Source organism: Abramis brama (genome assembly GCF_963993115.1).
Source record: "Abramis brama genome assembly, chromosome: 9".
Taxonomy (NCBI): Eukaryota; Metazoa; Chordata; class Actinopteri; order Cypriniformes; family Leuciscidae; genus Abramis; species Abramis brama.
The window spans coordinates 38,931,455-38,957,636 of NC_139971.1; the positions used below are offsets into that span (position 1 = coordinate 38,931,455).

The 26,182-nt window shown below is 36.1% G+C and overlaps 1 protein-coding gene across 1 annotated transcript in view; it reads left to right on the plus strand.

Moving 5' to 3' along the window:
- luzp2 (leucine zipper protein 2) overlaps positions 1–26,182 on the plus strand; it is a 116,867-nt gene that overhangs the window by 76,253 nt on the left and 14,432 nt on the right. Inside the window, exons 3-9 of the mRNA XM_084123862.1 lie at positions 2,670–2,740; positions 6,548–6,629; positions 11,938–12,000; positions 16,717–16,779; positions 17,845–17,907; positions 24,023–24,097; positions 24,338–24,505. Coding sequence (XP_083979988.1) covers positions 2,670–2,740; positions 6,548–6,629; positions 11,938–12,000; positions 16,717–16,779; positions 17,845–17,907; positions 24,023–24,097; positions 24,338–24,505 — 585 coding nt within the window. The remainder of the gene's footprint in view (positions 1–2,669; positions 2,741–6,547; positions 6,630–11,937; positions 12,001–16,716; positions 16,780–17,844; positions 17,908–24,022; positions 24,098–24,337; positions 24,506–26,182) is intronic.

Genomic DNA, 26,182 nt, shown 5'->3' on the forward strand with positions numbered 1-26,182 from the left:
TTATTCCAGGCATCTGAGCCAGTCAATCAAATACTTGATTGCCTTGTCCAATGGCAGTCGACCAGGCACTGGTGCCTGAGAAGAAAAAAACATGCGCTCCAAATGCATTCAATCTAATTCATAGAGTGATTTATTGTTCTGCTGAAGTGCTTGGAGCGTTAATGGATAAGGACAATAACGGCGTAAATAAAACTGACAGAAATAGTTTGAAAGAGCTTTTTTTTATATAGATATATTGAAAAATATATCCATCACTGAAATGGATCATCATGATTTTGATGCAGTTGTGTTTCTGTATGATCTGTTCATTGAGATTCAGTGTGTCACTTTCTGCATGGGAATGCATAGCGATGTGCGAGTATAAGTGTGATGGTTCTGCTAGGATGTTATGTGGTGTTGGGTATGCAAGAGTAGCAGAACCTCAAGGGCCCGACTGCTGAATCCCTGGCCCTGCGCCGAACTGCCAGATCCCTTGAGTTTTAAGACCGGGATTTCCAGTGGATTTGTAAAACCATGATCAACCATGACCTTTTTAGTGTGATCAATTATGTATATGTGACCAGTTAACCTTTTTGTTGAGCAGATTTACTGTCCATACTGTTTATTTTTATAATGAGATCTCCCCAGAGTGCTGCTCATCATCATTAAACTTCTCCTGATGGAGCCTGTAGTCTTGGCAGGGGTTTGTGTGTTTGTGCCGGCACATTCCTGCCAGCTTGGCCTGAAAAGACACCGCGATGCCAATCTCAATACAACTCAACAGCTGCACAGATGGTCTTCCCCTGACAAAGCTTTGCTGCTGTTAGCTTCTGGAAACACAGAGGAGTCCGAGTGGGGCGACAGAGCAATAGTGATGACCAATATGTTTCATGCCAAAGAATGTCAAGTAGAATGAAATTGTTTAAGTGCTCTTTTCTTGTTTCTTGTTCATCGTTTTTTGTGGGACATTCTTTTGTTTGAACTACTATTTATTTGCTGTCAGAGACTAGAATAATCTTGTACTGTATTGACGAAAAAATATAAACAGGAGTAAAGAGGACACACCCTTAAAACCAGGTCTTTTTAAATGGACCCCAATGCTGAAATGATTTTTACAAAATATAATTTTTTAGGACTGTCAAAGTTAATGTGATTAACTTTGGATATTAAGTATGATAAACACAATATTTGGTAACACTTTTTTCCATCTATCCATCTGTCTGTCTGTAAGTACTGTATCTCTATCTCTCTATCTATATATTCTATCTATCTCTCTATATATGTCTGTCTGTCTACTATTTTATTAGGAATGGTGATGTGGATGCAGAGGTGTATGACACATTCAACACATTATTCTTTCTTTTTTTTATTATTTAACACAGAATTTTTTATCATTAGTTTCATTCTGTTTTCTAATGAAAATGGTTGTATTTCATAATTTCATAATTTTATGTGTATATAGGCCTATTCAATGTATATTGTATTATGTATATCACACAAACCGTTTCACAATTTGTATCAATCCGCTTGTTTCTGCCGGATCTATACTAGCTTTTCTCACGGCGAGCGTCAATGGCGGAGGAGCAAACGCACTGTAATTTTACAAATACTGTTATTATTTCACAGAAGGTACTTTTAGGATTTTCTTTAGCCAAGAATGTAGTTGTTTAGACATCAAATATGCAATTTATATATAAACATAGCTCCCATTTCAAAATTTGTTTAGACGTTTTCGGAGATGTGACTGTGAGCTCCAGGCCGTCTCCTAATCGTGTGCTATTGCTTGCCTTTTTAACAGTAAATCTGCCTATAGTACATTGAGAAAATGTATACTAAAAATAATATGAATTGTTCATCTCTGTTTCCTTGTGACATTTATATATTTAATGGTAACACTTTACAATAAGGTCTCATTTGTTTACATTAGTTAATGTAATAATAATGTATTAACATGAACTAACAATGAGCAATACATTTGTTACTGTATTTATTAAATACTTTCTGTTCATTGTTTGTTCATGTTAGTTCACAGTGCATTAACTAATGTTATAATAAATGTTGAAATTAACATTAACTAAGATTAATAAATGCTCTAGAAGTATAGTTCATTCTTAGTCCATGTTAACTAAAGTTGTTAACTAATGAAAACTTATTTGTGAAGTGTTACCCATTTAATAATATTGATTATGATTTATGTAATCCAGAGTACATGTAATATTTTACTACCCATCACAACCCATGACTTCTTTTTGACAATGGATAAACAATGACAACAACAATAAAAAATCTGAATGAGAAAGGTTTCATATATTTCTCTTTCAAGGTTTTGCACTCCATTATTCATGGTGTATGCTGATTGAAGAAAATGGAAATGAGGCTATAATGAGAATTAGTCAGATTTCCTCCCTCTGATCTCGCTGATGTTTCTCTGAGGAGGGAAACAGATGCTTTGGAACTGCCCCACCAAAGCTAAATTTCTCTCAAATTGGTAAAGCTCTATTTACTGGGTTTTCCAGGCTTACCGGAAAAATCAGCATATAGGAGGATGTCATATCTTTACAGATGAACAAATCTGACAGTGTCAGCATTATCTGCCAAGTCAAATCCCAAAATAAACAGCCTAAACCCTCACATACAGATATACAATATCGTAAAGCATACATCACAGCCTTTCTGTTCTTTCTCCACAGTCTTTTAAGAATGAAGACGCCGTGCCTAAGAAGGATGTGCAGAGGATCCTGGAGCTCAGTCACAAGCAAAGGTAAATGTTTTTATTCTTTTTCCACAGTTCCTCCCATGATCACTGTAGAAATGAATGACTTTTTGAATCTGCAACTCTCAAGGCCCGTTCACACCAAGAATGGTAACTATATAGATAACTATAATAGTGTGCACATCTAATATGCTGATTTGCTGCTCAAGAAACATTTAATATTATCATCACTGTTGGAAACGGTCGTGCTGCTTAATATTTGTGTGAAAATTGACATTATTTTCAGGATTTTTTGATAAATAGAAAGTTCAAAATAACGGAATTTACTTGAAATAGAATTATTTTGTAACATGATAAATGTATTTACTGTCACTTTAATGTGTCCTTGCTGAATAAAAGTATTATTTCCTTTTTAAGAAAAAAATAAAAATCTTTTCAAAAAGTTTAAAGACAAGGATCTCAGCCCATGCGGTGTTTCAGTCAACTTTAGATGAAATGAACTGTGAAGGAAACAGTGCTGTGAGAGACTCTTTAATGAATTACTCACTCTCACACACCAGCATCAGTAATTAGAGACTGTTAGCAACTGTTTACATGCACACGGCTATAGACAGATGCTCCGCCATTTGTCGTGTACATCTCTAAGGCTCTCTCAGCCACTGTTATTTCCCAGTTTCAGGAGCAACACAGGGTTCTTTAACGCAGCTTTTACGACCTTCTCGGTTTGAGCCAGATTGAATTGTCGTGGGTTTTCAGTGATAGAAAACTGCACAACACTCCAGAACACTCTTGGTGGCATCATGGCAACAGACTGGATCCATCAACGTTCAATCCATGTTGGCTGTGGAGAGTTAGTGACAGAATTCAATTTCCCCCTGTGTCAGGTGTGCGTAATGGCTTCTATTTTTAACCCCAATCAACAGCAGACAGATATTGAAATTCAGGGCAGATGTGCTGAAGTTTCTGACCTTCACTCTCTTGATTAAAATGACAATATAAGCACCTGGTGGAAAAAGAAATGTCCCATGGACATTTGTGATTACGCAAGTCAGGAGAATGACAATGGATGCTGTATTTCGCCTGCAAGTTGGCACACAGTGATGTTTCTCAGAGGATTTAATGCAGTGGGGTCCACGTAGAAAATCTGATGTTCAAAACATAATGTAAACCTGGAAATCAACAGAAAGCTTTATGATTTTGAAATGAATAATGTTTCTTTTGGGAAAATGTGCCTTTATCTACATTTTACAATGTAGCTAAATGCAATTCACTGCGGTTTCCAGCTGAAATGAACAATCGAGGCAGTAAAATGCCAATGACTTTTATTACTTTTTCACACAAGTATGAATAAAGTGGCAGGTTATGAATTAATAAAGACTTATTTTCTAGTAGTTCCTTGCACAGTACTATATTTTGAAATCACATAACCAGCTGTATGCCTTTTCTGAATAAGTATATTTGCTCAGTAACTTGGTACAGCACTGGACAAACAGAGCACTCAGTTAAAACCTGTGAAAACCCGTGATACACAAGCTACGCCACTCCATTAAAAGAGCTCAAAGTCTCATAGTAGGAAGCTAAAATGGCATGGTTGCTTCAGCAATGAGTTTTTATCTCTTACTTTCCTACACTTTTGGTTGGGTTTAGGGTAGTCTTGTGTAGCCAGATCTTCAGACTGACAGCAGAAGGTCTGGAATCCTTAGCAGCTTTCATTGGTCAAGGACAGACCAAGAGGCCTTCTGACCGACAAATAAAGCATCCAATCACTGTTCGTTTTGTTTATCGTTATGTTTAGGAGTGTGAAAATGTAATATCGATGTCCCTACTATAACAGACCGGCGAGTAAAGCTCTTGGACATATTTTAAAGAGTCTATGCCACAAACTTAACATGCTTCACATACTTTTGGAAATTCAGCTTTTAGTTGATCCCAATAAGAGCTCATTGTCACAGTTGTAAACATGACAGCTTTCTTCTTCCATAAGGGGGTTTGGCGTCACTACAGCTTTGCTTCCAGGCAGGCCGTTAAAGAATTCGACACACGTCTCCCGGACATCCTGTAGAATTCAACCAATCAGATGACAGCTTTGAATCTCCTGAAGGGTTTCCCATTTTGTGTGCTATATGCTTCAAGCGTTCAGCCAACGGTGAGGCTGAGACTAGATTCAGAGTAGGGTTTAGTGTAGATGGTACATTGTTTTCAAAAGTAATAGAGCATTACTGTAGCACCACTCACCATTTAATTTCTGAACTGCCACGACATTTACAACAACCAGCATAACAAAATGTTGCCAGATTCACATTTATCTGTTTTGGATCAAACTGAACGTGCTTATACTGCCTCTCACTGGACATTTCACTTTTGAGGTGTGTTGTGAAACGTGCAAGAAATAGCATAATTTTTTGCAGAAATTTAATTTTTACAATGAGCCTGGGTTAAATGTTTCAGATTTCTATTGGAAGGGATTAATAAAGAAAAAATCTGGAATTCTGTAAATTTTTCAATGTATACATTTTTTCATTAAAATTGTTGTAATGATAATATAATTTAAAATAAAAAAAATACATATTACATTAGATAAACGCATTTTCACTGGTGGTCTCAATATTTTGGATCCCACTTTAGATTATTTCTTTTAGAATTTACATGCTGATATAAATGAGCCACTGGATAAACATTTAATATGATTTTAGGTTTCATTAAACAAAAAATAAACTATAAAAAGAATCCAGTCGATACAAGAAGACATCTGTAACAATGGCTCAGAGAAGGAGGCGGGAACTGACGGACATTAATCATGAGATAAACATAAACAACAAAATGAAAGAAAAATTACAGCCTCTCACGGACTACTGCCACATAAACTAGAACAAAACAACAACACAATGTCCAGGCCTGGTCCTCTCTTGTCCTTCACTGTCATGGAACTGGAGACCAGTGTGGCGCGCAGGTGACACTCATTAACCCTTGTGCCACCGGCCTCGCTCCATTCACACGGCTCTTGTCCCCGCGCTGCTTGCCAGAACATCATAAAGTAGATGAAAGAGAAATTGACATGATCCAAATTGTTCAGGTTTGCGGTCATGTGACCTTCACATGCCTATGTCTGTTAAAGCAACACAACTTCAGAGTGTCCTTTTTGTCATTTCATGATTCAGAAGGTCCTCGTGAGTCTACCCCTTTTTGGCTGCTTTACACCCACAGTGCCCTTTTATGAAGATGAAGTTCCATTGACAATCTTACGCAATATCTAAATTGGGCCATCAAAATCTTTAGCCATTGTTTTTGCCTGAAATGTCAGATACTGAAAAACATCTTAATGGTGGAACTTGGTGGAACTCAGTGGACCTCGAGGCAAATTTGTGTGACTCTCATGTGAAATATCAGCTCAAACAGTGTAGTGGTGCGTATGTTATGAATATCGCAAAGTTATCCACCAGTTGCTAGGCAACCATACATCCCATCCATCCTTAAATTACAGAGAATGCAATTAGCCACAGACCTTGCATGCATGCAAAGTTTGGTGAGTTTTCACCACAGGGAAGAAAAGTTAAATTTTCCATCCCCATGAAATAAAACATTGATGCATATCAATTTTATCATTCGGCATCAAGCGTACAGTGTGAGCAATCCCTGCTTTATGGTAGAGTGTATTGATTTACATATTTGTCATGGACCTTTATTTATATATATTGCTCAGATATTGGTGAATTTCGGTTGTGCTCATGTGCTGATATGGCATGACTGTATGTGTGTTTTAGAGTATACCACACATTTAAGATGGCCATTGTGATCGCTATCCCTGTGCACTGTTTTTCATTTGTTTTTCTCTGTGCCTCTATCTCTCATTCACAGGGATGAGATGAAGTCGCTCCAGGCAGCTCTGCAGAAACAACTGGATGATGCAGCTGAACGTGCAGAGAAACAACAGGCCACCGTGAGACCCTTTACACTGATGCGTTAAACTATATAAATACAACCTGCTGAAATGCTAAAAACATGAACTTGGCTTTTGGGGACTGTCAAAATACTAATGATAATAGCCTAATGGACTATAGCTTTTACCACTTGCATGATTACTCATGAGTCATGACATTACTGTCCATGGCTGAGTCTTCAGTTCAGAGCACTTTTGACTTCTTGAAATCTTAAAAGAAAAGCAAGCTTCTCTAGTCTATTAAAATATTCAATACATATCCTGGAATAAAGATCTGATCATGGCCTTAATCAACTTTCAACAGTATTGTGGCAGAATGTGTGATGGTAATGACATTTTTTCACTTTTTGAAAAGAAAGTAAAAGCCTTGGGTTGCTGGCACAACAGATTAGATAACAGTCAATAAACTTTAATTTATAAAATTCAAAAATAATAATAATTTATATTTTTTAAATACGAACATGTAAAAAAGATGCTTTCAGATCATGATGGAAAAGCTTCCGATTTAATGACATTTCTGATTTTCAAATCGTCATTCTGTCATCATAACGGAAACAACAACAACAACAACAACTACCTTTCTTGATTATTGAAAAATTACAAATTGTACATAAAAATGACTGAAAATACAGTAAAAGTACTAAAAGTACAAGTACAAAGCATAAAGTTATTATAAAGAGCAAGTTAAAAAGTCTGTGCACTTTACAATACAAATAGAATACTGGCAAATTAATATGTCAACACCCTTAATATATATATATTGAAGAGTTCAGATGCAAAAGCCTCTAAGTGCCATCTGAAATTTCCTTGTAGAATGATCATTTTTATCAAGCTTGTATATCTAAGTTCAGTAATTTCACTTTAATGATAATTAATAGGTCATTTTCATTGCCATTAAAGTGAAATAAGTGAACATAAACATACAAGCTTGATAAAAATGATCATTCTACAAGGAAATTTCAGATGGCACTTAGAGGCTTTTGCATCTGAACTCTTCATATATATATATATATATATATATAAAGGAATTACATTTCTGTTACACTTATGTTTTTCTGTTAACATTTATGTTACACTTTATTTTGATGGTCCAATTTAGACATTCAACCAACTATAACTAACTTTGCAACTACATGTCAACTAACTGTCATAAGAGTATTAGTAGTCTGTAGTAGACTGTTAGTTAGTAGACTGTAGGTGTTAGGTTCGGGTTAGTAGAATAAGTTGTACTTGCAAAGTTCCTTACAGTCAGTAGAATGTCTGTTGGGAGCTTCAAAATAAAGTGTTAGCAGATACTAAGCAGACAGACTACTAATACTCAAATGATATTTAGTTGACATATAGTTGCAAAGCTAAAATGTCTAAAAGTGGACTATTAAAATAAAGTGCTACCAAGTTTTACCCTTTAAAACTAGAATGATAAAAAAAAAAAAATCATAGTATTGTACAAATAGATCTCTCTCTAATTGAATAATCCGCCCTGATTCGCCAGACAAACAAGTGCGCCGCCATCTTTAGAATATTGTCTTTGAACTTCCGGTTTTGCGGTCGCTCTGTATATCTCTATGGCATCGCTGTCGACGAGTGATAAGCTGGTGAAGTGGATTTACTTATTGAAAAGTTAACGAAAGTCATCGTGAGGATTGTAATGTTTAAAGCAGACGTCTTAACAAACGTCAGTAGACCGGGAAGATTTTAAAACGAGCCGCTCATTCATAAATATGTAAGATCGCTGTGAAAATACAAACCGGAAGACAAAAGACAACGAGCGCAGCGCTGAAAAGGGGCGGGGCTACATACGGTCTATAGATCAGGGCAGAAATAAAATTGTTTAGGTTTGTTGTTGCTGTACTGAAGCACTAAATATCACGACTTCTCCATTTTGAATGTTTGCTGTGTTTCCACTGCACCCTCCAAACGAATTACCAGGAAAACACTAGAATCCTCATTGAAGTCAGTGAGATGGCATGGAGGGGCCATAGAGAGCCTCTTCTATTTTAGGCATTTACCTTTAGGTATGGAAGTGTTATGTTCCAGTAATTATGGAAAACTGTAGGAAGCACCTTGCTGTCTCTGGAAGAGATACACAATTATCTGGATGCAACTTTTCTTGTTTCATCTCTGTGTGTGTCTGCACCGTACTGCGGGGGATAGAGGCACTGGGGCTCGTGTTCGGAATGAGAATGAATCTCTCAGAATTAGCATTTCACCAGCTCTGGCCATTCTTTCCATTCTGTGAATAGTTCACCACCAATTGACACCAATTACAGAGAGCAAAGCTGATTCACAACCCCAGATATATTCACAAGCTGCAACAATGTGCCCGTTCAGTTCGGGGAATGTTAACATTTTGCACTGCTGTTGAAACGGCCCAACGAGCTGTGACCTTTTGTTTGCCTGCAAGTGTCTTTTTATGCCAACCTTTATATTAACTGGCTATCATGTTGAGCCGTTAGCATTGTCCTGAGTTTTGGCAAAATAAATTAGGTCCATATCAGCTTATTTTAACTGCATATTCAAAACTTGTGCACTGAGAGACTGTTTTAGCATCATTTATTTACCCTCATGTCATTGACTTTCTTCGATATTTTGATATATGTGACCCTGGATCACAAAACCAGTCATAAGTCGCACGGGTATATTTGTGGCAATAGCCAACAATACAGTGTATGGGTCAAAATGATCGATTTTTCTTTTATGCCAAAAATCATTAGGATATTAAGTAAAGATCAAGTTCCATTAAGATATTTTGTAAATTTTTTACCGTAAATATATAAAACTTTTATTTCTGTGAGTGAATATAGCACAATCGCGAACATAAATGGACAACTTTAAAGGCGATTTTCTCAATGTTTCGATTTTTTTGCATCTTCTGATTCCAGGGTTTCAAATAGTTGTATCTCGACCAAATATTGTCATATCCTAACAAACCATACATCAATGAAAAGCTTATTTATTTAGCTTTCATGATGTATAAATCTCAATTTAAAAAAATTGACCCATGTGACTGGTTTTGTGGTCCAGGGTCACATATGTCTTAGTGTTATTTATTTTGTTTGTTTTTGGTCCATACAATGAAAGCCAATGGGGTCCAGTGTTATTTTGGACCCCATTGACTTTCATTATATGGACAAAAATAAGGGAGAATTCTCAAGGGAGAATTCAGCAAAAAAAGCAAACATAAATATAAATTAAGATATTGGATGGAAGGAAGGAAGGAAGGAAGGAAGGAAGGGAGGGAGGGAGGGAGGGAGGGAGGGAGGGAGGGAGGGAGGAAGGAAGGAAGGAAGGAAGGAAGGAAGGAAGGAAGGAAGGAAGGAAGGAAGGAAGGAAGGAAGGAAGGATTTTGAAAAGACATGAGAGTGTATAAATTATGACAGAACTTTCTTTTTTGCACGAAAGTTTTAGTAAACTATCATTTTCAGATTCTTTTAAGAACTCAAATTAAATTATTCATGAACCTTAAATATACCCATGATATAAACCCTTTGAAGTATTCGACAAATCAAAACGTTTAGTGAAGACACTCAGGATAGAATAGACTCAGGATGCATGTAGTTCACAAACAAAGCCGCGTGAAACCAGGAAATAAGAAACAAGATACCGTTCTATTGTTATCCAAAAAAAACAAGATTGAAAAAAATATCTATGCATTGACTGCAACATATCAATATATATTCTTGGACTGAATTCAATTAAATTGCTAATCAGAATGAATCCACCTGCAGCTACGCTGGCGTATTGTCTGGAAATGCGCACAGCTGCTCGGCTTCAGTATTTAGATGTGCTGTTATTTTTCCACAGTGTCTGCCGTGGCTGGAGGGAGGAGAGAGAGAGTTTGCGAGTTGAGGTAGTTTGACATTCAGGGCTGAGCTGGGTGAATAAGGAATAAGGAGCAATAGTGGAACGTTCTATTTGATTGGTTGCGGTTCACCCTCAGGGCTGTAAACACTTCTGATTCTTTTTTGGCTGTTTGTACCACGCTCCGGATTGTTTTGGGAACTCTCACTTCCACATTTGTATTCTACAAAGAGACGTGTTGAAATTTTCATTTTCGTTTGTATTCATGAGGGGTAAATATGATTGAGGTTTTCATGAATTTACATTGCGGTTATACAGGAAATGTACAGTAAGATCTGATCTACCTTTGTTATTCAATTTCCTTCTTCCTTTATTTTAATCTGTAAACCCCCAAACCAAGCCAATAAACCAATAAAATAAATACAAAATATATATGGCTCAGAACAGTGCTGGGTAGATTGCTTACTAATAGTAGATGGCTACGGATTCCAAATTACAGGACAAAAAAGTATCGCAATCCATTAGAATACACATTTAAGGTAATGTAATCTGACTACTGTTTGATTACTTTTAGATTACTTTTGACCTAACTCATTTATCACATTGATTTTAAAAGGATAATCTTGTACTATATTGATGTAAAAATACAAAGAGAAAGGAAATATATTTAAAAAAATTGTTATTAACAACATGAAGTGCATTAAATATTATGTTATGTTTCCCAGACTGAGGTTTTTGAAGGAACTGCAGGGTTTAAGTGAGTTTAATGGAAAACTATTAGGTAATTAAATCTTTTTTTTTTTTTTTTTTTTTTTATATTTTACAATTTTATAAATAAAACACTTACTAAAAAATCTGGATTACATCTTGCATGTCATAAATTACTACCCAGGACTGGCTCAAAATAATCTCATAAATTAAATTACGAAAATAGATGTTTCTTGATTTTTGTTTGCATAGATAACAGTGCAGTGACATTTCTGTACATACTGTACACTACCGTGCAAAATCTGTGGCAGTAATATTGTTAAAGAAATCATTGCTTTTATTTATCAAGGATGCATTCATTTGATTCAATTAATAATTAAGCAGCACAACAGCTTTCAACATTGATAATAATAATAATAAATGTTTTTTGAGCATCAAATCATCATATTAGAATGATTTCTGAAGGATCATGTGACACTGAAGACTGGAGTAATGATGCTGAAAATTCAGCTTTGCATCATAGAAATAAATTACCTTTTAAAATATATTAAACATGTAATAAAATTTCACAATATTATTTTTACTGTAATTTTGATAGATAAATAAATGCTGGATGTGAACAAAAAAATACTTTTTTTTAAAAACAAAAACAAAACGTACTTTCCCCAAACTTTAGAACGGTAGTGTATATTTAACAGCATACTTTATTCTTTGTTAAAACAGATTAAAAATATATATTTTTACCTGTATAAAATGTTACTGTGGCCTTAACATGCAAGATTTTTTCCCTTCCATACAGATAAAGTTTTTAAAGATGGAGATGGAAAAGAAGACCAAAATCATCAAAGACCTTCAGCAAGAGGTACTGAGCACCACCATTTTTTTCTTTATAATTTTTAAAGAGTAGGAAATATTATTAATGTATTAATTCTGAATATATGCAATAATGCCTCAGAACATCAAAGGAAAAAATTCTTATTCTTTAATAGTCGTAGTATTTACAGGATATGTGAGATTAAATGCAATTAAATGAAAGAGTGTTGAATGTTGTCATTCATCAAGGAAGAGAACGATGCAGCCACAGCAGTTGTTTTTGCCAACAGCTGGTCATAAATGAATGGAGAAATTATGCTATGACTACTGCAATATGCTGTGTTATTCAAGGTAAAGTCTGCGGTGGAATGGTCTTGAATTGAACATAAAATTTAAATTGTTCAACTGCAATTTAAATCAACAATACCTTAGTTCAACTGAAGTCAAGGGAATGTGTTAAAGTACTGGTGAAAAGCTTATCACTCAAGTTAGCTTTATAGATTTACAAAATAATAATAATAAAAAATAAAGATTTAAAGGGATAGTTCACCCAAAAAAAGATGTAATCATTTACTCACCCTCATCATGTCGATTTAAACCTGTATGACAAGTCTGGAAATTATGGAAGCTTGTTTCCGCCACAGAGTGAAAAATAAAAAAGGTAATTGCGACTTCTGACTTTTTTTCACACAATTGCGAGTTTACATCTCACAATTCTGACTTTTTATCTCAGAATTACGTGATATTAAGTCGCAATTGCAGGTTATAAAGTCAGAATTGCATGATATAAAGTCGCAATTGTGTGTTATTAAGTCAAAATTGCGTGATATAAAGTCGTAATTCTCGCAATTGCGAGAAACATACTTGAAATTCTGACTTTTTCTCAGAATTGCATGTCTATATCTCGCAATTCTGACTTTATAATATGCAATTGGGAGATATAAAGTCAGAATTGCATGATATAAAGTCGCAATTGCGTGTTATAAAGTCAAAATTGGGAGATGTAAACTATTCTGAGGTAAAAAAAAAAAAAGTCTGTCTTTTTTTTCCTTAGAATTGGAGTTTATATCTCACAATTGTGAGAAAAGATGTCAGAACTGCGAGATATAAAGTCGCAGTTGCGAGAAAAAAAGTCAGAATTCTGACTTTATAAGACGCTATTGCGACTTTATTTCACGCAATTCTGACTTTATATCTCGCAAACACGCAATTCCAACTCTATGTCTCGCAATTCTGAGAAATAAAGTCAGAATTGCGAGATGTAAACTCGCAATTGTGAGATAAAAAGTCGCAATTATCTTTTAAAATGTTTTATTCTGTGGCGGAAACAAGCTTCCATAGGAACTGCATTCATTGCAAGGACAAAAAACAAAACCCCTTTTTTTTATAAAATCCCTTCTTTTATGTCCCACAGAATAAAGAGTCATACAGGTTTGGGCCTGAATAAAGTCTGACAGAAGTCTCGTTTTTGGGTGAACTGTCCCTTTAAGGCTGTGGGTTTTCATGGTTGTTGTCTGAAGTGACTTGACTCTGATCTGCTTGGGTGGATCCCTGTGTCATCGCAGTCTGTAGCAGGGCAGCCTCGTGTCACTTTTAATGACAGCTGCCATTTTTCTTGCAGACTTGGGCACTCGTTCTTCTTCAGAGAGGGGTTGAGATGCAAGTGTGTGGATTTGATACTCAGCCAATTCCACCTCATTGAATCGTATTGCAATGCTATTCTGCTTCATTACCTCAAACACCCTTCCACTTGCTCTCAGAACGTCCCTTCCTTTCTTTTCTTTCTCCTTTCTCATTCTTTCTCTTTCACGCACAGTCACTTTAATGTAACACCTCTGTGACCCAGCAGCTATTATATATTCCCGAGTCAATCTGTTGGTGTGGGCTACAGTGACTCGTTACACAGCAGGTGTTGTAATTACAGTAAAAGTAGAAAAGAGCCTGTTGAACTCCCAGCGTTAATTTAATGACGGAAGCACCGGACATATGGTGTGCAAAGCAAGTGTTCTGCTGTGATAATGGCTGTGCCATTTTTAGTTGTATTGAAATTTTCTGTCAAACGTCACTTGGTGGAAATGAGTGAAACACTGACCGTTTTTGCACCCAACATGAAAGAATTTCACAATTTGGCGCAATACAATGAAAACTGCACTTAGTTAGACTGATGCAATCAAATGATGCAAATTCAGCCCCCATTTTATTTGTGCTAGCATGCAACTGGTCTCATTTTCACAGTTTTTCTGCCAAAAAACACAAACTTGAAAGGGAACACTCTGAAGGGCGTCTCATTGCGTCTTGCATGCGTCTACAAAAAGACTTCACTGCCACTTAATTCTTAAACCATTTTGGACCCACTTTATATTAAGTGTCTTTAAATACTATGTACTAACATTTAAATGAATCATTTGATACAATGCACTTTTACTTGTAGTTAAAAAATACCTGCATGTAATTACAGCTGTAAATGATTTCTGTAATGACATATAATTACACTTTTGACCCTTCCCTTATCCCCTAACCCACCCTTAAACCAAGTCTCACATAGCCAGACCTTCAGACTGACGGCAGAAGGTCTGAACTCCATCGCAGCTTTCATTGGCCAAGGGCCGACCAGTTTGTTTTGTTCAGTGTCATGTTTAGGCGTTTAGCTGATCCTGATAAGCGCTCATTGTCTCAGTTGTAAATACAACGGCTTTCTTCTTCCATAAGGGGGTTTGGCATCACAACGGCTTTGCTTCCAGGTGGAGCGTTAAAGAACGCGACACACACGTCTCCTGGAAATCCTGTAGAATTTGAAACTCCCGAAGTGTTTCCCATTTGTGTGTCATATGCATCAAGTGTTCAGCTAATTTCCTTCATTAAGTGGTCACTAGGTTTTTTAGAGATTTTGTTTTTACACTTAACATTTTGAATGTGCTTAGAAACAATAGCTGGACTATCAAAATCGTGATTTTTTTTATTTTTTTATTTAATTGTGGCAAACGAAAATCAACTTTTTTTAATGATTCTAGAGCAAATGCAAAAATATTGAGATATAGGGCCTACAGTATATCGATTATCGTCCAAATTTGGAAGACTTTGAGATTTTAGGTATATCACCCAGCCCTAAACAGGGACACTGTAAAATAAAGTGAGCTCCTGTGGTGAGATTCAAGATTTTATTGTTTTTTATATGTCTATGTGGTGTTTTTAATATGCTTTAAATTAAGACAAACCATGTGCAAATTCATCAGTCAATTAATTGCTGAGTATTTTCTCCTTAAAATTGCAGTTAACCAAAGAAATCGCCCGTTTCCTACCGTCACAAACATGTAATCAATCCCATCAACAATCGTTTGTGTAACATTAGCAACACATTATTAGCTGTTTGATAACGTAGTCAAGCCAAAGGCTAATCATATCAATTACCGTTATGTGTCTGATGTTGTAGAGAATGATACATAAAACGCATTATCATTCTGATGCATCGACTTGTAGATACTCTTCCTCTTCTGAATCAGTTTCTGGTTCACATATATATGGCTGGACTAAACCAATATTTCCACATGCCATTGTGTTGCGTTTACTATACAGTTGAGCGAGTGGATCAGGAAGTCCGAGCTGGTGTGATTGAGTGGAGGCGGGGCTAATTTGCATATTCATGCTTCCATGTATACTAAATGAAGCAAAGGTGTAGAGTTGCATTCAAGCTATTTTAAGGCATGAAGAAATTATTCTCACAGGAAAAAAAAACATTTAAATATATAATTTTGATAATCAAAGATGATTCTTTAATCATTGACTGCAGGGGGACTTTAATGACCCTAACGAAATGGTAATGTTTACCAAAAAACATTAAATTAAATACAGAGGTGGGTAGAGTATCCAAAAACTGTACTCAAGTAAATGTATCAAAGTAAATCGTTACTACTACCCACCTCTGATTGATTATACCTGTTGTGTCTACAGAAAATGATTTCCATAAGTTTTTGTGTTAATGACTCAAGGTTTTGTTAACATGATCTCTCTGTTTACGCTGAATACGGAATACAGAAATATAAAGGCTAGTGCATTGTTGTCTTAATATTTCAGTGTGTACTGTTATTATGCTCTAAAACAATTAAAGGTAATTGTACTTCAACTGTCACTAACTCTAATTGCATGGTTGCTGATGGGTTTTCTCTGCAAAACAACACCAAAAATACCACAGCAACATCACAATTTAGGAGAAAAGCCTCTAGAAAGTCAGAACATTGTTTTTGTTTTTTTTGTCTGCAATTATCAGACAAAAAGTCCTGTGAAATACTCGTAGGTCTGAATCTGGGAGACATTGCCAGTAAAAGCATGTACATTTGCATCTGAGAGAGAGAGAGAGAGAGAGAGAGAGAGAGAGATAAAGAAAAATAAAAGCAAAGGGACATGAACAGAGAGAAAAACAGAGGAGGAGGTGGAGAAAAGCACTAGATTAAACTCAGCACCACCATCATCTCGGTATTGATTCTTAATCTACCATCATCTATTTCCATAAAGACATCCACTGCAGGTTATTACAGAAATGAGGCATATACTCCTGGGTCACCTTGAGCTTCAATAAGCTTGTGAGGGAACTGTCAGAATGAGCTCCGTGGAAACAGTTGAAGCATGGCTTTTGTCTGCAGGGACAGGGTACCATTAAACTGAGTGTATTTACCTAGATAAAACAAGACGTCGGGGCTTGTTTCATGCTTGATGTTACAAAGCCGACTGTACAGTATATCTCTGTTTATTGCCTTTTCCTGCCTTGCAGAATAAAAGCTTGAAGAACAAACTTCTGTCGGGGACCAAGCTCTGTGACATACACGCAGAGGAGGTATGTTGCGTCGGACCGTTGCACACACAAACACAGTAATATTGCTGGTCCAAGGCCTATTTACACCCATTCACAAGACACCCTCAGATTTTTAAGCGTGATTTTGAATGCAAGTTCCAAAAATATAGAAATATATTATTTTAGAATTTATATTTATAGTACGTTTCATGATTATGATTATGAACAAAACGTTTTTCTCTTAAACGCAGTGGCCAAAATCTTTCATTCCAATCATTGGCTTAAAATTGAAACACACACACATACATGTACAGTATAACACACATACATACATAATGTCAATACGATTTTTGAAAGAATTTTCTTATGCCCGCCAAGGCTGCATTTATTTGATTGAAAATACAGTAATATTGTGAAATATACAATTGAACTAATAACTAATATTTCAAAAATAACTTCTCTATTTAAATATACATATATATTAAAACCAATTTATTTCTGTAATGTCAAAGCTGAACTTTCAACACACACACACACACACACATTCTAGTTTGGTGCTAGATGTGCAACCACCTTGATATTATAAATTCAACCTTCCAGTTTTTCCAAGCAAAGGAAATTGCCAAGGTAGACAACTAAACGCAAGTGTTATTTTGGTTCTCTAAGGGGAAGAGAGTAATGAAATGTCATTAGTTTTGTGGAGGTGTTGTACACTTCAGTTACTAAGAGATTAGTGAAGACACTGGGGCTATAGAGAAAGAGAAGTGTATGTGTGTGTGCGTATGTTCCTGTGAATGTTTACATCTGTGGCAGCAATCCACAGGCAGAAAGCCAAGACAATACCATAGCATGGAGTGAGTGTGATTGTGCGAGTGTGTGTTGATGTGTTAATGTGTTCGTGGCGCCGCGTGGTCCCTGCAGTCCACTGAAGGGAAGAGTTTTATATTTTCTTGCTCAGTGACGGTCTCTCCTTTGAATTGGAGCTTTGCCCAGCAAGGGACACAAATGAACACTTCGGCACGGCCACAAAAGCCCGCTACACAATCTAAAACCAATTTTACTATTTGAATAAGCTAACGCACATTCTCTCTTATCTTCTTTTTGCAGTCCAAAAAAATCCAAGCCCAACTGAAAGAGCTGAGGTACGGCAAAAAGGATTTAATTTTTAAGGTAAGAACCAAACAAAGAGGATGTGTCATTACTGTACCCTTGCATGATTTGAGCAGTTTAACCACAGGTCTGAAGCCTAACGCTATTGTGTGTTGTCTTGTTACTGTAACCATTCATAAGATATTTATGATTTAGTTTACAATGTCAGGCCACATCACCAGATGTCTCTTGATGAGCGGTTTTCTGAGTGTCGACGTGTTCACTGTACTATTGAAACAGGAATTTTCAGCTTGTCCTGATGAAATATCTACACTACCGTTCAAAAGTTTGGGGTCAGGAAGATTTTTGTTATGATTTTGAAAGTCGTCTTTTATGCTCAATAAGGCTGCATTTCTTTGATCCAAAATACAATAAAAACAGTAATGCATATTAAAATTATGGATGGAATCATATCAAAACTGAATTTTCAGCATCTTCAGTGTCACATGATTTATTCATTTATTTATTTATTTTTTGTGGACACCGTGACACTTTTTTTTTTTTTCAGGATTCTTAGATGAATACAAAGGTCAAAAGAACATTTATTTAAAATTGAAATCCTTTGGAAAATTATATAGGCCTATGCCCTTACTGTGACTTCTGCTGAATGAAAGTGCTAATTTAAAAATGTTTCAATAAAAAAAAGAGAGAGAGACAGAGGAAATCGTACTGACCCCAAACTTTTGAACAGTATACATTTTAACCAAAGGAAAAAGAGAAATAAAGTCAAATACAATTGCTATAAGTTCAACTTTTATGAGGACAAAAGCATTTAGAGCTTCCACAAATGATCCAAAAGCCAAACTCCTCTTATTCCAAATGGGGTCTTTAACCTCTTTTAACCATTCTGACTTCAGAGATGCTTTTGAAAGTGCAAACAAAGCAATGTGAATGTCACCGTCAAAAAAAAAATACTACGCAATAATCTGCATTTTTGGCCAAAATAAAACAGATTAGGGGTAATATGTGCACTCTAGTTGAATGGTTTGACCTTTTTATGTGAGATGAGAGTGAAGATTCATGGAAAAAACAGCGACCTTTCCTGCCATGTAGGTTGACCTTTCCTCTCTTATTTGCAGTGTAAGATGGGAAAATGTCAGCTGATATTTCCAGCACATTGCCCTTATCATACAAGCACTGGCTTTTCACACAAAGTGCATCACTTTGAAACCATTGCTTCTTAATCGGGAAGACAGCCTAACACGAGTTGTCAAATATGTCTCGTCTATTTTGTTGAAAGAATTACTAATTTTGTTGGCCGAGGCGCCTGCAAAACATATTCAAAAAGCAATATCCAATCTGGGCTTACTTTCCTCTAATGTGTTTTTATCTGCGCTGTACATCAATTTCTGCCTCCCCGGTTTGAAATCAATGAAGGAAGATTATCCTTCCTCCTTTTATATTCACGACTAAAGAAGTTCTTTTCAGAGTTTTTAAATACGAGTCGGTTTGAAGTGGCATTGTTCGGTAATGGGAAGCAAAGGTAGAATATTCAGAGTCTCGGGATAGCTCAGCAAAGCTCGAGAAGGACAATGAGCAAGATTGCTTTGTCAAAGTATTTTTCCCAGATCTAGCCAGCATTACATGGATTTTTTTTCTTATTCAAAGCACTGCCATTTATCACAATCATTTTTAGTTGTGAATTACCTGAATGATGCACATGTCCTGTATGTGTCAAATGATTCATAGAAACAGATTGTTACATATTGTGTGGCATTGCTGTTTATTCAAACATATTAGCATTTGCTTGGTACTCTAGTTGTCCTTTATCACCTGTTTTACCATCATTCCTCTTCAGTTCCTGTAGCAAAACGCCATACTTGTTTAAGATTTGGCAATTTCTTTGGTGGCTCTTCTCTGGCATGCTCGAAAGATGTCTGTGAAAATAATTATACATAGATTAAAGATTAAATAGATTCAATTTTGATGGCAGTGACATAATCAGAATGATTGCAATTTGTTCTTTGTTTTAATTATATTTTGAATACAGTTTTCTTTTTTAATAAATCAGCAGCTACTTAACAAGCAATTAAGGATATTCCTCAATCTACTGTGATTATGGTAATATTACATTGATTGAAAACAAATCCCATTACAGAATATCCTGCATTTGAGTATATATAACAATGGACATTTATTTAGAGCAGTGTTTCTCAACCGGTGGGCCTCAAGACCTTTTTAAGAGGTTCTCGGACTATATAGTCAAAGAAACAACAACGAAAACAAGAAAACGTAATTTTAAATGCTTTTCTGATGCAAGACTTTTATTTTGAAAGCTGTTGACTCTTCTGTCTGACGTGTTTTCTTGATTCAGTATCTGCTGTCAGATGAAATGTTGTCAGGCAATATGTCAGTGTCATTATTCTAATGTTTTTTTCGTAATTTGTTACGGAATAAAAAGTCTCTCACCTCGGAAAAACAAACTTTCCTGTCCTGTCAGACGTTATACTGTGCTCTTCAATTGCACGCATTGTATTCACTAAAGAGCAAATTAAATTATGAGCATGCAACAACTTATATCTTGCACCCAGCGCAATTGACTTTGTACACCGACGCATGTATCATTCCTATTTTGCACCCGACGCACAGCGGACTTTTCCCTCCACAGACGCACGTCGGTTAACTAAGAAATACACTTGCGCTCCCGGGGGCGGTTCAGCGAAAAGAGGAGGCGTGTTCCGGCGCAAACGTTCCCTGGTGCTATTTTGCAGGTTTAGAAAACAATTCCGTCACTGGCCGAAAAAAAAAACAGTTTAAAGTCAGTGGCGCGTTGCGCATGATATTCATATGCTATTTTAAGGGCGCATGCTTGGCCATAATCAATGTAGCGTGTGCACAACGCGCATACACTTTGATTCTCTCATCTACACACAGACGCAGCAGTTCTCATTTTTGCAAATCATACATTATTACGATAGATAGTTTATTATAAAAGCATACATCTAGCTTACACATTTACCCAAATTATCATACGCCTGTTTAACCGAAGTTAATTTGGGTGTGTTTCTCCATCCCCAACGTCCCTGACAAGAACGTCGGTCTCCTCGGCTGTGAACCGCTCCTCGCGTGCGCCTGGCAAATCCGCCGTTATAATAGGAATCCGCTATAGAACAAGCGCGCCTGCTCTTAAAGGGAATGTGAGATGACGCTCTGATTGGTTTATTTCATGTTACGCCCAAACCACACCTATGAATAATGAAGCTACTTCAGACCAACCCATTTTAGATTTGCGTCGGGAGCAAGAGTCATTTATCCCCCCGGTATAATAGCAACAGCGCCCGAGACCCGCCCACAAAGTTACTTGCGTTTTGCGCTTGATACTTGCGTTTCAGATCGTTAAAATAGGGCCCATGTTGTTAATTAGTATGTCATGAAATTATCAAAGTACCAATAAATTACGTAACTGGTATGCGTGCGTTAGCTGGGAAGGATTTGCATGCTGGTATGATGTTTATCCTGTTCATTAGGATCAGTGTCCATGTATTTTATTAACAGGTATTGTGCATTTACCATGTTTACTGTAGTTTCCGTATAACCTTAATCCAAAATTACACTTTATTTTCACTTTGTGATTTTTTTCTATATTTTTGATGACTTTGGTGGCTCAATACCAACTTGCTAACGAACAAATAGTTTGGGACTGCTATTTAATAGCCTTACCTTATACTGTTTATTCATCAGTGTTAGTTATATTTTTTACAATATATGTGTATGTGATGTAAAGTGGGATGGTACTTATGTGTGTGTCAACGTTTTTTTGAGAAATAAGTTTGTTTGATTTAAATTCCTAAAAAATTGGGTCGCAGCTTAATGACCATATGGGTTTCATGGCCAAACCAGTTGAGACCCACTGATATAGAGTCACAAGAGCATTTATAATGTGATATGAAATGAAATATTTAAGATTTGTTTGGTTTATCTAGCCAGCTGCATTAATGTTATTTTCACTTTAATTAAATTGTTTTTGGTGTGTGTGTGTGTGTGTGTGCTTAACCACTGAGTTACTGAGGAAAAAAACACCATCTTAGAGCTACTTTTCTTTAGACTGATGTGTCTTTCATTGATTTTGTTCCATGCTCAAAACCAAAGGCTTTAGTAGTTTCTAAAGGTTTAACCCGAAAAGCTATTCAAAAACGAATTTGGCTTTTTAGAACAAACAAAATGACTTCATCTTTTTTCAGGATTTCAGGAACCTTGAAACTCAATCTGAATCATAGCTTGTTCATTTTAGATTTTAATGACTTACTCATATTTAAGAAACTATGTAAACATTTCAGTCCATTCTGTAAAGAATGAATACCTAAATTATCTCTTATATCCAAGCTTGTTAGTTTTCATTGCCCAGATAAGTGCTAATCATCCCAGATGGGCAATCTCTGTTACCTATTTAGATCTCAATGAGTCTCTTGTTGACTGCACACACCGCGTCACAGTCACATAGCAATATTTATGAAACTGAACTAATGACATACTGAAGGCAGGTCATTATGTAGTTCTGCCTCAATAAAGAGCGTCATGCTCAATGATATAAGTATTCACAATAGAGTTCACAGAACCAAAAGTATAATATATCTAGATGAATATAGAAAGTGTGCAAAATGAGCTAATTTTATTTTAGCAAGATTTATCTTTAAATCTGCTAGAAATATTAATTTATATCTAGCTAAAAAATGGGTTCTTTGGTTAGTTTGGTCATTTTGCACACTTTCTATGCACAAAGTCTCTGAACACAATATAGGATTCAAATATAATTTAACCCTCTGGTGCTCTTGGGTCATTTTGACCAAAAATGGTTTTTATGGTTAGTTTTTTTCTTCTTTTTTTTCCTCTTTTTTAACTTCATCGGAATGGTACAAAACTTGTTTGTTAACATTTTTGGCACTTGCTACAGTATGTGATATGGGGTAACAGTTTAGGCCCCTCGGACCAGATGTTTGAAAGAAGACCCAGAGTCAGAATTATAATGATGCAGTTTCATCAGCAGAAGTCAGCTTCAAGACTCACACAGGAGTTCGTAGGCCACGTAGATCACAGCAGTTATACCCTACACCAAGGTCTAAGCTACGTCCTTGCTTCAGGTTGAATGATTCTCATTGGCTAAGAAATATAAACATAGTAATTTTCCAGACATATACAGATAGACTGAAGCATATCTAAATCGATTATGCAGCTGACACTCAGACCCTGAAGTTAGGCACGTCGTGACCTTCCAGTTCTCAGATTTGGGTTGCCGGGCGCCAACATGTCCAGAACAACAACTCAGTCAATATCCAATTAGTGGTTTCTTAACCTGTAACCAAGAAGACTAACACACACACCAACACACAGCTTTTCCAAGGTTGGATTTGGCCAGGCTCTAACTATAAACAGGGGAGTCGTCTCAAAACATCAAGATAATGTGTTCTTTCTCTCAAGGAGAGCTACACTTTAGTCTAACTGGAAAGTAAGGTTTTAACAAAGAAATGATCCCTTAACTATTGGCTTCAATGACCCCTGTAGGATTTAACACGTTAAAGACCTTTCTCAAACACAAAACAAGTCCCTATTTCATTTCTGGAAGCCGGGCTAAATAAGCAAGCACTGTTACTGCATTCAGACATCAAATACAGACATTAAAGAATACATGAAAAGAACATTTCAGTAACCACACTGGCAACTTCTATAACAAAGTAAAATCTCCAGAGAAGTCATTCAACTCATTTGATATTTAGAAGGAAACATATTGAATAATACCTTGATTATAATCACTCATTACATATACATTGAAGCAGTGGGCGCATTCCAGAATCAACCCGCTTCAGAACACACACACGAAAATATAAATGAGTGCATTGGAAATTATTAGGAAAGAATTTCATCTAGTGGAAATGTTTGATACTGCACTCAAACAAAATCTTACTGAAAGCTACATTTTTGAAATATCAACCTTAAATTTGGAACACAGCTTTTTTAGATGTATGGGTTTGCTCACTATAGTATATATGTACACACTATATGTATATATTTAATATAAAAATTGAAAATCATATTTTTGTGCATTTTTCACAACAAAAGACCAAAGACTATAACTTTTACAAGTAGTTTGAACTAAAACTTATGTGAGTTTGGTAAGATGATAAGAGGATCTTCTGTGCAGGGGCAGCAACTGATGGACTTGGAGAATAAACTCAAAGTAGCCAAAGATGAACTGGAGAAGGCAGCGCTGGATAAGGTGAGGCACGAGCCGATCCGCTTCGTCATTCCAGTTCAGCTTTACTGTTTTTCTCTTCTGCTATCTTCTAAAATGTAAACTTTGAGAATGAATTGTATTATCTCTTTAGGCCAGGGATTTTGCAATTTCAGCAGAGAGCGAGGAACAGATAAATGGTTTGAGGACAAAAGGATAAGATGACAGCGTGATAAACATTTGCCCATTAATCTCATGTGTGTTGTCTCACTTAATCTGTCGCAGGAGTCACAGCTGAAAGCCCTGAAGGACACCGTACATATCTGCTTCTCGTCTGTCCTACACAGCCAGACAGGAAGTTTACACAGATTCCCAGCAACACCCTCCAACCTGTTGAGGTACTCACCCCTGCTCAACAACTCAAGAGTCACCTTTCAGCAGCCGCACGCAAAGGTACGAACACCTAAACCATTCTCTGATGTGATGAAAACGCAAGATTTTAAATGACCATCAGACGTAGTATGACCAAGACAGACTTTTTTACCTTGGCTTATTCATGTCATAGACATACAATCAAATATTAAAGGGATGGTTAAAAAATAATTCGGCAACAATGTACTAAAAACGGAAACGTTTTTCCTTTGACAACTAAAAGCGCTGTATTCTGGTCAGGCCAGTAGTCGGCAATGGTATAGTTTTCAAAAACGTGCACTTTGAAACCTGTTTACAAAACTTTCGGTTTTCAGGCCCTCAAAACGCTGTTGTTATGTTAATGAACGGCCAAAGCGCTTAAAAAGTTTTCTGTTTTTAGTTGAAAACAGCAGGGCTGTGCACAGACATTTTGAGGGGGAGATGCTCAAGTGGAATAAAGGGTAACCCTTTTATTATTATTAATTAAAAAAAAATCTTAATTAATGGCACTATTTAACACTATACACAATAGGGTTGTGATACCAATTAAATGAAATCGGTATCAACAAGATCCATCTTACCATTCATCAAAATCCACTTACACTGCAATTACAATTGCCCAAATAATGTTATGAGATTAATGTTCTAAATATAACATTTTGAGTAAAGAAAAATTAAATGATACTATTATATATGAAACTAAATTATATATGACTAAATTGACCTGATTCGTTCAGCAAAAACAGTCAAAATCAACAACGTTGTGTCGAAATTCTCAATTCATATAATCAAATTATTGTTTCTGGAACTGTTGTATAAAATGAATATCACATTTTGCAATCGTGCTGATATTCGAGAAAATGGCACTCTTGCTTGTATTATGTATTATCTATATGCATGTATATGCAGCGCGCTTTCAGAAACCCTCCACCTTCCCCAGCTCCACCTGTATAGATCTGCTACGGGGGTTAATTTGTGTATGTTGCATGAGCAATAGCATGTCATACATGCTCACAGCAATGTCTATGAATGTATTGGCAGTAGCAAATCTTGGTACTTGCTCTGCAGCAGCACAGCAGATCTATTCCACCAAGACCAAATACATTAACATTGCCATATCCATTACCATGCCAGTCTCTATTACCATGCCAATTTCCCGAGAGTTGTCATGACAGAACTGTATTATGTTATAAACACAAAATGCAAGAACTCATACAAGGGCAATTCATATCTTGAATGAATAGATGGACACTGAAGCTATCAACCTTCATAAACAACATTAACGTACCATAAAAGTATGCGTACAGTTTGCTAGATTCAGAACTTCTGAATCCAAATGAAAGCTTTGTGTAAGATAAAGACCAATGCGAAAATTGTTATTCACTTAAAATCTGAACATTTTAAAGTAAAAACGTAGCGCACTCGCATGTTCTATCCAACTTATTTTGCAAGACATTTGACATACATAAATATAAATCAGCACATTATTCCTTTAACAGTTGTATTGTTATCTCATAAGCATAGTGTGATTTGTAAATTGACGATGAGAGGTTTGTTACTCTGAGGCAACATTTTAGGATTAAATGTCATAATCCACATGTCATCCAAACTGTTAAGTAACAGCTCTTTCAGTGCATACAGTACTACTGAGAAAACAAACATTAACAGTGCTTGATTTATTTAGCAGACAGTGTGGGAGAATCTGCGTCTATTTTTTCC